The 14,946-nt window shown below is 40.8% G+C and overlaps 1 protein-coding gene across 1 annotated transcript in view; it reads left to right on the forward strand.

Annotated features, from left to right (window-relative positions):
• Positions 1 to 14,946, forward strand: part of LOC149315967 (solute carrier family 26 member 9-like) — a 50,145-nt gene that overhangs the window by 16,394 nt on the left and 18,805 nt on the right. The window contains exons 7-12 of the mRNA XM_089518576.1: positions 3,313 to 3,395; positions 5,059 to 5,206; positions 7,149 to 7,262; positions 8,693 to 8,770; positions 10,821 to 10,916; positions 12,778 to 12,884. Coding sequence (XP_089374702.1) covers positions 3,313 to 3,395; positions 5,059 to 5,206; positions 7,149 to 7,262; positions 8,693 to 8,770; positions 10,821 to 10,916; positions 12,778 to 12,884 — 626 coding nt within the window. The remainder of the gene's footprint in view (positions 1 to 3,312; positions 3,396 to 5,058; positions 5,207 to 7,148; positions 7,263 to 8,692; positions 8,771 to 10,820; positions 10,917 to 12,777; positions 12,885 to 14,946) is intronic.

Consider the following 14,946-nt stretch of genomic DNA (forward strand, 5'->3'; position numbering starts at 1 on the left):
GCAGTTAAAAATACACAAAATTCAAGTTAAAACCATATCAAAAATTACATAAATCACACTACAAAATAAAACAAAGAACAAAAACAAAAACAAAAACAAAAGCCCCCGGGTTAGCCAAACCATTGCCTGTGCGGCCTGTGCGGCGGGGGGGCCTATAGGGACTTAATCGGGGAATGCTATTTGAAACAGGTAGGTCTTCAAATCCCGTTTGAATTGGGCCAGGGAGGTAACTGAGCGGAGCTCTATGGGCAGCGTATTCCAAAGGGCCGGGGCGGCGATGGAAAAGGACCTCCTAGAGGTGGAGGATAACCTCGCCCCGGGAACCCTAAGGAGTTGCTGCCCAGATGTTCTGAGGGTGCGAGGCGGAATGTACGGGGAGAGGCGGTCCTTCAGGTATCCTGGGCCCAAGCCATTTAGGACTTTATAGGTCATCACCAGCACCTTATATTGCGCCCGGAAGCGAATGGGCAGCCAATGGAGGTTTTTTAAAACCGGTGTTATATGGCTGGCCCTGGACGTGCCAGTGACCAGCCTAGCTGCCATGTTCTGCACCATTTGAAGCTTCCGGGTTTGGTATAAGGGCTGTCCCATGTAGAGTCCATTGCAGAAATCCAGTCTCGAGGTTACCAGGGCATGTACCACAGTTTCAAGGTCCCTCTGGGCCAGGTATGGGTGCAGCTGGCGAATAAGCCGAAGCTGATAGCAGGTGCTCTTGACCGTCGCATTCACCTGAGCAGTCAGGTGAAGGGACGAGTCAAGAAGCACCCCCAGACTGCGCACGGAGTCCTTCACAGAGAGCGTGACCCCGTTCAGGACAGGTGGAACCACCGTCATTCCTGGACCAGGGGAACCTATCACGAGTACCTCCGTTTTCTCTGGATTCAGCTTGAGTCGGTTTTCCCTCATCCAGCCCATTACTGCCGCCGAAGGCCAAAGCAGCCTAAAAACAAAGAGTCCCGCTGCGGTGCTCCTTCAGTCCGTGGGCGGCACTCCCGGGGCGGTGCGCAGATGCGCACCTCCGACACCCCGGGAGGAGGCCGCCCGGCAGAAGCGCGGCTTGGCTGCGGAGTCCGGCGAGGAGGCAAAGGGGGCGTGGCGGGGAGGTCCGGCGTCCGGCTTATGAACTCGCCGCTCTCACCTGGCGAGCTCCCCCTCCCTGCCTTCCCCCCAGGAGTCTTAAAGGGCCCTCTCCCCGGCTGCCGCCGAAGGCCAAAGCAGCCTAAAAACAAAGAGTCCCGCTGCGGTGCTCCTTCAGTCCGTGGGCGGCACTCCCGGGGCGGTGCGCAGATGCGCACCTCCGACACCCCGGGAGGAGGCCGCCCGGCAGAAGCGCGGCTTGGCTGCGGAGTCCGGCGAGTACACAGCTGTACTCTTGCATATCTTTTTTCTCCAGCTGAGCTGTTGAAATTATCATTAAAGTAAGCAGACTTGGGAACAGACTCCAAAAGGAAATCTGTTCATAGATCCAGATGCATGTAACATATCCATATACTCCAGTATCACCTTCCACCTGCCCAGATCAGGGTTCAAGGGATCAACATCTTGAGAGAAAGAAGAAACAAGAGCTACTATTCTCTTGACAGATAATCCAGATACCTAGCCTTCTGGGCTGCTGGAGAGAATGAATTATGATGAGGCCTTAAGTTAAACTCTCTTTCCCCTTGTCACATGCTAGGAACCAAAGCCACATCTCAGCCTTTTTCTGGAACTCAGTCCCTTCAAAAGCTGCATTTCAAATAACAGTAGTTTGTTTCCATGAAGACTGTAATTCTTGCAGACAAGTATGAATAATATTTTAATAAGTGGCTGAGTCACTAGGTGGCACTGGACTTGGTTGTATCCAGATAGAACATTTCTTGTGGCTATTTTTTATTAAAAGACTATAAAATAATTATCTTCTACTGGGTCCCATATGTCTTGTTTCAGTCATGGATCTGAATGGTTGCTGGAAGGTAAACACAGCCTTAATTTTGCAAGTCTGTTTGCTGATGCACATATCTTTAAGAAAATCCAGTTGTAACAGGCTTATCATCAAGAGCATACATTCCACTTAGTGTCTAAATTATGCCTAAGCTTCCATGCAGAAGAAGAGAATAGTGTAATGCTTTCCATTCTTTTTCTTTTTCTTATATTTATACAGTGAATAGATTAAAGTAAAACTCAGATCCATATTAAACCTTCTAGAAATGTAGATGTTGAGAACAAATGCTATCACATATGATGAAACAAGAAGGGTGCCTCAAGATCCAAAGTATCTATGGGATTTTGAGAATCCCACAATCTATGCTTGTGATCCTGCTACTGAGTTTGGCCAAATGCCACTGAAATTGAGTTTTATGAATAGTAAAATAAAATAAATCTAATTTATGGGATAAAACAAGGTGCACAGGGACACATGTTTTATTTTTTAGGAGACTCATGAAGCATCCAGGAAGCACAATTCTCCCTCCAAAACAAGGCATGTGATCCATATGTGTTTTGCATCACCAAAAAAGTCAATTCTTAGAAACTAAAAATGGATTTCCCCCATTTCTGCTGGTTGCCGTGCTGCCATATTTTGTAATCCTTTCACATTTATTGTATTCACCCATACAAACTTCCCTGGGGATTCAGATTAACAGGGGAAGCCCTTTTCTCACTGCTGCTGCCTTCCCTCTTCCCAGTACATGCTTTGTGAGAGAAGGCTTTCCTTTGGCTATTCTCCAGACTGGCACCATCCCTGCTGTTCTGGGTGCATTCTGTTTTATTTAGACATACCTTTAGTAAATAATCTGGATTTTACTAGAACGAATGAATTTTTAATGGGATGGATTTTCTTCTTATACTGAGGAATTTTTCACTGAGTATTAAGTCTGTTTTACATTATATTTTGGTTTGGTTTGTTTGTTTTTAATCATTGCAGTGGACCCTTGGTATCCACTGGAGTTTGGTTCTAGGACCCTCTGTGGATACCAAAATCTGTGGATGTTCAAGTTCAGTTAAATACAATGGCATAGTAAAATGGTGTCCATTATATAAAATGACAAAATCATAATTTGCTTTTTGGAATTTATACATTTTAAAAATATTTTCAAGCTGTGGATGGTTGAATTCTTGGATAAAAAGTCTGTGGGTTAGGAGGGCTGACTGTACAACACCTTTGTCATCTTGAGTGACATTCTTTGGGAGAAAGTTGGTGTATAAACATGGTTGATCAATAAACTAATTTGGTGGATTTTAACATATCTCAGTTTACACATGTACATTATAAATAATCTGCTAAAATAGAAAAAAGTACTGTGGGGCTACAAAATTGTAATGTTTTGGTTTCAGGTCGTCATAGCTACCGCAGTTTCTGGAAGCTTTAATATGCCAGATAAATACAACATGCCAATTGTTGGAAATATTAATATGGGGTGAGTAAATGGATTGATTATTCTCTTTTCATAAACTCCATCTTTTCCAGAATGGGCATATTCTAGTCATACCACACATTAATTCCAGTCTATTTAATAGTAAACTCCTTCCTTTTTTGAATCAGAGCTGAAACAGATATGACATGGGGAACCCAGAAACTGTTTCAGAACTGGAAAGTGGTATATTCATCTTAACAAATTTTCACTTGAAACACATGAAACTATGTACATGTAACTACATTTAGCCTGTGTGTATCATATTGTAATTTAAATATATAATTTAAATTTTGCTAGTTGTTTTGGTCACAAATGTTACCATTATATTCTGTACAACATTAGTACAAAAAACATTGCTAAGGGTTCTGTATAGTGTGGTATGGGAGGAGGTTGATGCAGGGGGGTGACACTATGAGTTACTGCACTAGGTAACACCAACCCTAGTGATGCCACTGGGAATATCTAGGAAAGCCGGAAGTAACAAAAATTGAAGACATTTATTTTAAAAATCATACTTTTAAAAAGTCCTATTCTCCTTCTCATTAGTACATTATATCAGCAGTCAAGTATGCTGAAGATGAGGGAAGAGAATACTATATACAAAACTTTCAGCACAAACTGAAAGAAACTTCCAAATTGCCAGTGGATGGATGTTGTTACATCTCAGAGTGAAAAGTAGGCTAAATTCAAAGTGAGCAATTGATACAATTATTAATTACAAACTCTAATCTGTACAAGTCATCCATGAATGAATTTACAAGAGTGTAATTATAAAGTATATAATGAATCATTGCTGTATAAAACGTGAGAGACTTGCCTGTGCTATGATAATAAATAAATAAATAAATATAAATAATAAAATTCACATAAGGCTACATACCTGTGCTGAAGGAAATGTCTTAAATCCAATAAACACTAAGATCATAGATATTCTGTGACCTTATACCTAGCTTTTTGATAGCCAGTGCAAATATGATTCCTGGAGATGTTTCCCATGCAACGCTAGTAATGTATGCACATTTTTCTTTTGTGGACGGACTTAGGAAAAATTTCCTCTGCTGGCACTCTGTATTAGCTCCAAGGGAAATGACACAGTGCCACTGAATTTGAACCACTTACAGGGAAAAAATATCTATGTATGGCCACTGCATTGTGGGAGGCAGCCACAAAGGAGTCATTTGACAGTAGCAACTGAGTTGCAAAGTTAAAATTCAGGATAGCTAGCAGTCATAAAACAGTAAAAAAATTAAAAGCATCTCAAGAATGATAATAAAAGTGCAACAGCAGAATACACTGAAACAATATCAAAATGACCTGTATCAATCTAGTCTCATGACTTTGTGCCAAACTGGAGTCCTGCAGTGAAAATTAGTAGCACTCAATCTTTGATTGACATATTTATTTCTTGTAGTTTTAAACGTGTTGATTTTGGATGGAGTTTTTAATTCCCATTAAATGGGATGGCCTCTATAGTTCCAGTTCAATTTGTCATTTGTCTTTAAATATGTTGAGATTTACTGTTATATATTTTTGTCTGTATCTTAATGGTGGCTGAACTGAACCTTGCTTTTGTATCATAAAAAATGCACTCAATCTGTTCTCTTGGTTCCTGTTGCAGCTGAATATCCTCATGATTTTGTATTTTTTGTTGTTGTTGTTTTTCTAGCTTTCCATCAGCCACTCTTCCTGAGGTGGGCAAGTGGAAAGACATGATTGGCACAGCTTTTTCACTTGCCATTGTGGGATATGTGATCAATCTGGCCATGGGTAGAACTCTTGGAAACAAGCATGGATATGATGTGGATCCAAATCAGGTAACATGAATGAGCTTATAGTGCCAAAAGGTACAGAAGAGTAATCAAAACTCCTTGCTCACCCAGAAAGGCAGCACTGCCATTTCCAGAGCTGTAGTCATGTTCTTTTCTAAGATGTGGTGCTAGATTTATAGGAGGAAAGGTAGAAGAGCTCATAATGAAATTTAGAGGCCTTATCTCCAGTTCTTCCAATGATCTCTTCTTCTGAACCTTCTATATTTTAAAAGCTAAAGACAAAATATAGCCCATCTTCACAGGTAAAGGAAGCTGTAATTTGCGCACTACAGAGTCCCACCTCCACTTTCGGCTTTCGAACTCTAGTGTTCTTACAGGCTGCACGATGAACAAAACACAAATAATTATAGACAGATGATTTGGGCTTGAGGTTATTATCAAAGAGGACATTATGGGTCGGGGATACAGGCTAGCTCACAACATACTAAAAGGAGTGAGCCAATAGTTCAGCAGGCATACCAGGCTGTTTTCTCTCCAGCACTACCACAGGGTAGTGGAAGAGCAACCCGTGCTGATGTGAGAAAAATCACATGGACAGTGGGCAGTAGATCTGCTGTTCACGTGAAGTGTTTGCTTTATGGAGGCAGCTGCTGATAATTTGAGGATTAAATTACATGCTCCTTTAAATATACCCTGTATGCTTCCCTTTTAAAAGATAAATAGGAGGGTACAGACTTGATCACATTAGGATCAGAGCTGTTTAAAACTTTATTACCTGAGCCAGTTTTTCTTCCATTTCCACCCACAGTGGAAGGATGTGGACTGGCAGGATGTGGACTAAGCGAGCAAGCTAGATTGGTTGGTTTCACTGTTGCAGGTGGAGGTGGAAATTTTTGAACATCTAGTGTGAGGGGTTTTTCAGTTAAAAATTAGTATAGATGTTTAAACCTCCCCATTTGCTCATGATTAGAGCTGTAGATGCTTTCCTGTGTCCAAAAAAAGAGAAAGTTATCTTTAACTGTGTGCATAATTTGCATACTATGTAGCTGAGCCCTCTTCCTGGGGTAGCTATGAAACATGCCTTTTTCCCCTAGTGTGTTACATGGTTTGTTGGGTGCTTATTTGTGAAACAGCGGGATACAAACATTTTAATAATCCTAATATCCATCACAGCTAATGGTGAGTGGATAATGTGAGATGCAGTTGTCAACTGATGTTGATTTCAGCTTAGGCAACCCTATGAATGAGGGACCTGCAAGTAATCAACTCTGTTCGGTTCTTGCAAACCTAATGCTGTGGCTTTCTTGATTGAATTGCCCTACTAGTAATGTGAACTTCCCCTCTTCCTACCAAGCGTTACACAACTACAGACAAGATCCTGACTCAGAGTAAATTCTGGAGCAGATTCATTAGGGTTATTAACTAGACATTGTTTAGCAATTAGTTCAAGGGATTAATTTGAAAATACTTTCTGTCAAATTAAATAAACTTCTTTGAGAGGCAGCCTAGAACTATGACACACAAGAATGCTATGTGCACATCACTTGGCTTATAATAGCTATATGTGGTGCAAGTTTCCTCTGCAGAACCTTTCTGTGTTCTTTGCTGCTGAGTAGGTGATTCACTCCTGGTGACATTCTCAGGTTAGATAGTTGTGGTTAAGAGAGTCCTGCTAGAATTATCCTGGCCCAAGAAATGGCAAGTCACATGCTCTAGAAATCTGACTCAGAGAATTCTGGGATACCTATGAAATAAGCAGAAGCAGAATTTATGGTGTAGAGATGAAGCTCAGGAGATACAGAGCTGATGGTGAAACTCGTAACCTTTCCATTAATAATGCCACCTTCGTGTATGATTATTACATGACTGCATGACCTATTTCTAATATCCAAGCAACTGCTGTGAAAGGAACCTCTCTAAAAGGGCAAAGTCATGGGATTTGTTTTGCTACATACTTCTACCCAGCTCTCTCGTCTTGCTTCCACAGGAAATGCTAGCCCTGGGTTGCAGCAACTTTTTTGGATCCTTTTTCAAAATCCACGTGATATGCTGTGCTCTTTCAGTGACATTAGCTGTGGATGGAGCTGGAGGAAAATCACAGGTTATTTATTTATTTATTTATTTATTTAGCTTCTTCTCTCAAAATGACACATTTTGGTCCTGTGTGCACTGGCCAGGATACTCTGGGGGCAGCCCAGAGTATCCTGGCCCCAGAGATGCCCCAACCTCCCTGTTGTCTCAGCCCTCTATTTGATATATCTGCATCACTTTGTTCTTAGGTCAAGATGAGGCACCCAGTGATGATCACATGGTTGGGTGCTTCATTCTGGCCTCAGAGCAAGTGACATGCAGTAGTGGTGCACACACTGGACAGCACAGCAACACACATTTTGAATAGCTGTTTGGCATCGGATTGGAGGATTTAAAATCTTCTGGGAACATCCAGCGCAAACAGGAAGTTATTTTAATATGCTTTAAGAGAACTGAACAGGCCATATATTGTTCGATCAGTTTGCAGCAGAACTGGGGTTTGTGCATCGTCCGGTCTCCTGCCAAGCAGAGAAGGGGAGGCTGTTTTATTTGGCCCATGCAGACAGGGCCAATATTAGATGAACACTAAGTATCTCTACCTCTTTGGATGGACTTGAACTGATCCAGTAGTCATTCTCTCTGTCCCACACCAGCACCCAAAATAGTGAATTCTCTTTCTACTTGCTGAACCCACTTTCCCATGATGCTTTGGGGAACATTTTCACTTTTAAATTGATACAATTTATAGCAAGGTTGAGCAACATGTATTTCATAGACCACAAACCCTGATTTTTGAGGACTGTGCCACCATCTCTCCAGTTATTGGCAAATTTCCTGTCAAATTTGAGCTACAGGAGCTTCCCACAATACTCCTTTGAAAACAATGTGATTGGGGAGCACACACAGCTCAATAGTGGCGCTGCCCGCACATAGTAGGGCTTGGGACCATGTGGTTGATGCGTGCTTTCGAGCCCTACTATCTCCCAGGATGCTACTTCCTGGCGGTCTGTATCGGCCCTTTGTTGTCATTACAGCAGAATTAGTCATGAGGTGGATTGCCAGAGAATCAGATCCATCTAATAACAATTGGAATCATATTGCACTCTCAGAAAATGTTAGAAACATTTTTTAAAAAAATAATTCTTAAATAACTCTATAAAGGTTCATCATTATTATCCTCATGTAACAGATGGCTTGAGAAGTACTTCAGAAATAAATATGTACTGTGTGAAAATATGCAGTGCTTATTGGTGAAGTTAACTGCATTTTATCATTATCTATGAGAATAATGTAGTTCATAATACCATGGTCTTTCATTAAAAGGCAACTAAAACTATATACACAGGGCCAAATCAGTTCACAAAATTATCTTTCTCTCCCAATACTTTCCTTCTTTATACATGAAACCATTTACTTATTATTACTTCTTGATTCCTCCATTGACAAATAACATGACATAAGTTGGAAGTCCTTTTTGTGATGTTACTTTTCTCACTTTAGGTGTCAAGTTTTTGTGTGGCACTGGTAGTGATGATAACCATGTTATCTTTGGGGATCTACCTCAACCCTCTTCCTAAGGTAAAAATCCAAATAGATTTCTTTACATTTCTCTCTCTCTCTCTCTCTCTCTCATATATATATATATATATATTAAAATGCTTCCAGGCTGTGTCCATTGGAATTATCTTCTTTGTGGGCAAAGATAGACAAGGGCCAGCTGAACCAACAATAGTTTTGATGAAGCTGCTGAATCCAAACACCTCCCAAGCTAGCAATGCCAGAATTTACTTAGAATACCCTCATCCTGCCCTAACTTTGTGTCAGCATTATGGCTAATTTCTCTGGGGAGAAAGAAGTTTAGATCAATCATTGCTTACTCTTCCTACACCCTTTGATGGTGGGGAGAATCTCCTGCTAGCAGATCTTAGTTTGCAGAGCAATCCAACTAGAAGATTACTCTAGCAGCAGATCTCTGAGATTAACTGATAGAAATTGAGGTGAAAAAAACCCTAACGTGTCAGATAAGGTGAAGAACATGATTTCTTGTGAGCCACAGCATTCTGTTATTTCAGTTCAGTACACACTCTTCTGGAAGCAAGCCCTATTTTACACAGAGGAAATTATTTTCACTTAAATATGCATTAATATGGTGTTGCTAATTTTCTTTTGTCCAAGTTAAGATTCTAGCAGATATTGTTGTTATTGGGTGCCTTCAAGTCATTTCTGACCCCATCATGGGATTTCATAGCAAATTTATTTCAAGATTTGTCACTGCCTTTCTTTTAGTCTGAGAGAGTGTGATCTGCTCAAGGTCACCCAATAAGTTTCCACAATTAAACAGGTATTCAAGCCCTGGTCTCCTGAGGTCCAGCACTCAAGTCACTACAGCACATTGGACCATCATGAAGATATTGACTTACTACAAAAATGAGATCTTTTAAAATGGAAAGGAGAAAGGGATCCTCAAGACTTGTAAAAAGCCTCTGGATTTAGCAGTAGTTATAGTTGTAGTTATTCCCCCCCCCCCCCCCCGATACCCACACAGTGTTCTTCCTGTCTTAGTATTTTTCTTGTGAGGTTTCAGTATTAGTAGCAACTTTTTAAGCCCACTGCAAAGTGTGTGTATTTTTCTGACCTGAGAGTTTCTGATACAGACCAGGTGAATGGAGATTATCATACGGGGACAGGACAAGGATGGGATCACTTTCCTGTCCTTATCCCGACCATGACTGCAATCACATGAAAGCCTTTCATACATGTAGCACTGATTCTGTCATTATCCTGTCACTGAAGTGAAACTGTATTAACGCAAACCCCTGTTAATACAGGAGACAATGACATGACAATGACAGGATCAGCACAATGTTGTATGAAATTCTTTCATGCAATTGCTGTCACTCGTGTTTCCCAGACAGGACAATGTCTAGATAAGTGTGACGTCTTGTGAAAGTCCTTCCCATAATTGCGCAGGATGGACAGGACAAGGATGTCCTTTTTCGATCTGATAATCTCTGTCACATGTCTGAAACTATTGTCTAGCTGCCACATGTTTTTGATAGTCCTACATTTTGAATGAGGATGTGACCTTCACCACAGAATTTAATACTGACCTTCATTTCCTCATTACATTTCCGGTTACAGACTGCATATTTATTCTTCATTATTCTTGCTTTTAGAGTTATAGTGCTAAAACATTATAGTACTTAACACTATGACTGTAACAATATTTTAAATAAATAAATAAATGTGCAAGACAGAAAATATAGATACTTGGGGGAGGAACAGGGGTTAGGTGTTGAATTAATGGGCATGAAGATGGGAGGGTAGAAGGAAACCACATCACACCACAACTAAATCACACCACAAGAGGGAGAAAGAAGCAGTTAAAACAAAAATGAACATATCAGGGATAGCACTATAAACACCAAACTTTCAACAAACCAGGGACAAATCCCCAATATATTTTGGACATGATTAGATGGAAAAACCATTACTAGGTGAGAAATCAAGAAAGAAAATCCTGACTTTTGGGAGAGCTATATGGCAATCTGAAAGTGGGCAGCTAATTTGCCTCCTATGCTTGTAGCTTTTTGCCATTAACTGTAATGTTATTTGATACTTATTTTAGGCTGTGCTGGGAGCATTAATAGCTGTGAATCTGAAGAATTCTCTCAAGCAACTGACTGATCCTTATTACCTTTGGAAAAAAAGCAAGTTGGACTGTGTGAGTATCTAATCTCAAAGGTCTTGGGAGAGAAGGGAAGAACCACAATACATAGTGTAGTGTGTATTGAGTTGCTTTAAAAAATGCTACAAAGCCTAATGGAATACAGAGATTTTGCAACAGTGATGGCTATTTTTATCTTTCCACACAAATGGAACAATTCTTAGACTTTGTCATAAATCTCAGTCCCTGAGGATGTCAGAGGCCTTTTTAAGAGCAAGTTTCTAACTCACATGGTTATGAAGATGTATTTAAGTCATATTTATCCCATAAACAAAATATTCCACACAAAATTTAATATTAGATTCAGCATTCAGCAGAATATTAAGAGAAGAGACTCACTCACTGCATAAGTTCCATTGTCTATATAGGCCAAAAACAGAATTTGTATTTCATTAGCATGTCCTTAAGGTTTCATGGGATGGTGGTATGAACAGCTACTGTAATTTGAGTTCAGCAAAAATAATAGTGCAGCTGGGCACTCTCCACTGAGCTAGAGAAACAAATTATGTGACTTGGTATAAGGCAGCTTTCTATGTTGGCTTACTCCAGTATCTAGAAGTCATGATTTAGAACTCCATCCAGACAAGGAAAGACCTTTTATAAAAATAAAAGTTTCCAGGCAGCCCTTGATCTAAAACTCACTAAACATTGGCACCATAAATGTCTGGTTCGTGGATAAAGAAGATTTATTACCCTAAATTATATTTACATAAATAGTGCCGGTGTTTTACAAATATCTCCAGGCATTACTTTATCAGAGAAAGGAATAATTGAAATTGCCCAGTTACAGCCATCAACAACTTTCTTAAAGTACTGTTCAAATAGAAGGGGAAGGAAATTATGCTTTGGAGTTCTGCATATGACATTATGAGTGTGCCATGCATTATAATGGACCTGAATGTCCTGAAATGTGCTGAGTACAACACCTGACAGAATAGAGCACCTACACAGTAACTTTCAAGCTACTGAAAGAGCTCCTTTACTCTGAGAGCACTTATTTCATAAACACTCACTGCTGTACTTGACAGCAATATTCAAAGCCACTTACTTACCCATAGCTGCCATAAGTAAACTGCATACAGAAAACAGGGATATAAATTAGAGCAATTAATAAAGAAATGCTGACTCAAGTAGAGATATTCAGGAGAAATATAATTTCTGTTTTATTGTCAAATCAACCATTCAGTTAGTGAAGTAATTCAAACTACGCCCTCCAATATTTGCTACACTGAAGAAGGAGATGCTATATTGGAAGTAGCTGAGATTTCCTTTCTTCCACTGTCAGCCATTGCTTGAAGATGCCAAAGCTGGGGCTTAGATGGTTTTTGTAAGCACAAGCTCAAGAGTGCTCTGTTTCATTGGGAAGAGGGAGAAGAAACAAAGATGGGTTCCTTGCTGAAGCTCTGAGTGGAGAACTTCCATCTGATGCTTCAACCAGGGCTCCTGATGTCACAAAGAGTGGGATGAGGGAGAGCTTTGTCCTGCTAATATGGTTTCCTACTTTTGGTTTTGAACCCTGCAAAACAGGGCTTGGAAAGTTCTTTTTTCAAAGATGTTTGTTATGCAATCTATTACAAAGCATCTCTTCATGTTCCATTAATGCAATGATAGAATCTTGAACCTCTCAAAATCAAAATAGTTATCACAAGCTTTTGGTATTAGGAATAAAATTCTGGCATGCTGACATCCAGACTGTCTGGATTTAAGTTGTGTAGGAAGATAACAATGTAATGTAACTTCAGCCTCCAGTATCTCAGCCATAGTTATGCATTCATAGTTAAAATGTGTGTTCCATCCCCACTTAGAAGGTTGGCCTCAGTGTAAGGAAGTGACCTGCTGTGTTTATGTCTGTCCACAGATGGTCTGGGTGGTGAGCTTCCTATCTTCTTTCTTCCTGGGCTTGCCGTTTGGACTCGCCGTGGGAGTGGGGTTTTCCATCCTGGTTGTGGTTTTCCATACTCAGTTGTAAGTATTTTCCTGGTCATGACCTGTAACATAATGGCACAAGTAGATATATTTCCCATCATTTGGGTCAAACTTTCGAAAGCAGGTGTGAATGGCAGCATGTGGAGCATGAAAGTACCAGTCCCTGTTGGTAAACAATGACATCAGTTTCAGATAACTGTGTCCTAATCTCCCATTCCTATAAATATGCTTTATGGCTGGTATAAATATGAAAGTATTTACACCATGCATGGAAACACCTGCTAGGCTTATCCTTCAGTCTCTCATACATGGGAAATCCCACTTATTACTCTTTAAACTCTCAGTGTAAGAGATAAATGTGCCCTATGCTGCTCTTTCTTTATAGCAGCTTCAGACACAGAGAAACTTTTTGTGAATTGGCCTTTTTGATTATTAATGACTTGGAGCCTTATCACACGTGAAACAGGAGCCCCAATTCGAAGCACTTCCGTAGCGAGGGTGAAGCAGGGTCACTTCAAATCCAAGGCAATTCACGTGATGTATTATCACACGTGAAGAATGAAATTTTGGTGATTCCCGAGTCAAAACGGAGTGAGAGCACTTTGAATTACCACACCAGTACATACAGTACCAGTACATACAGTACCATGCGGATTCAATAATTCGAATTGGCACCCTTGAGCATGCTCAGTGGGGGTCTGAACGCATCAAGAACTTTTACGCTTCCGGGGGGGCGGAGAAGGGGGCCACTTCCTGGTTCCACTTTCATGTGAATGCAACCTTCACATGAATTGTTCCTGTCATCTATCCCCCCGGCCTCCGATGGCCCCCTCCTTTGCTCCCATCTCTCTCTCCAGCCTCCTGTTTCATTCCTTTCACCCATGCCATCTAGATCTAAATCTACCATCCTTTTCATTCCCTTCACCCCTATCATCTACATCTAAATCTACCCTCATTTTCATTCCCTCCACCCCTGTCATCTAGATCTAAATCTACCCTTCCAAGCACAAAAAGCAAACGAGGCAAAACTGCAGCACAGCATCATGGGAAATGTGGGACCTTGGAGGTTTGGGGGTGGGGTGTACCAGGATGGAAGCAAAGTTGAATTCCACACCAGACCAATTTGGAGTGACATCAAAGTGAGCTTAGAAGCAATTTTTGTGAATTCGCTTGTTACCGAATTCACCAAAATGAGGAGTCACTTAGGATTGACTGTGGAAGCGCCTTGGAACAACCCCCCATAGAAAGCAATCACATGAGATACATCACGTTTTAGCGTGAATCCGCATGGTTGGACCTGCAGTCGCGTTGGAACAGAGCTGCCAAAACCTCCGTGTGATAATTCTCTTGGTCTTTAGGAGCAATCTGCATCTCTTGATGCAGCTGAATTATTGTTATTATAGTAAATCATTATTATCATTCATTTATAAAACACCTCCATTTTTCTAAGGTTTAGATGAAGAATGTAAACGTTACACAATTGTTGAAAAATAATAATGGTAGAAAATTATTAAGATAAGACAGTCCTTGCTCTCTGGATCACAGTCCGATAGATACAAGACAGAACGGGAAAGGACTAGGAAGGGAAGAGGAGAACAAAGTTTAGAATACCATTAATTTTTGTTCAGCTCTGCTTTCCAAGCTTTCTCTCACTGCCCATAAGGAATGGCGGATGTGTGTGTGGATTTGGTTGGAGGCAGTTCTGAACTTAAGCAAATCTCCACTTGCTCTGCTGCTGCCTCTTCTGTCCAGACTCATCAATCTGGGCAGCATCAAAGATAAGGAAGCACAAGGACTGACTCTCCCACTGAAAATGGGCTTTCTTTGTTTGACTAGTTTTCACTTTTGACAAGCAGCAGTGGGAAGTCTCTTGAATAAATATGAGTAGCAGGAACAGCCCACAGCCCTTCTTGTCTATACTGGCCTACAGGACTGGCTCAAGATCTTTTGTACAACCTGAGGTGAAGACCAATATGGTGTCCCCTCCCATGCCAAGTATAAAAGTTGACTGACCTAGCTATTGAACCTTTCAATTCTAGTGGTGCGATGACATCCTCTACTGCACCTGAAGGCAGCAAAAATGCTTAGTGGTTATGGGGCA

This window comes from Sceloporus occidentalis, unplaced genomic scaffold, assembly GCF_023333645.1.
Source record: "Sceloporus occidentalis isolate IW3139 unplaced genomic scaffold, rSceOcc1.0.p SCAF_3, whole genome shotgun sequence".
Lineage (NCBI taxonomy): Eukaryota > Metazoa > Chordata > Lepidosauria > Squamata > Phrynosomatidae > Sceloporus > Sceloporus occidentalis.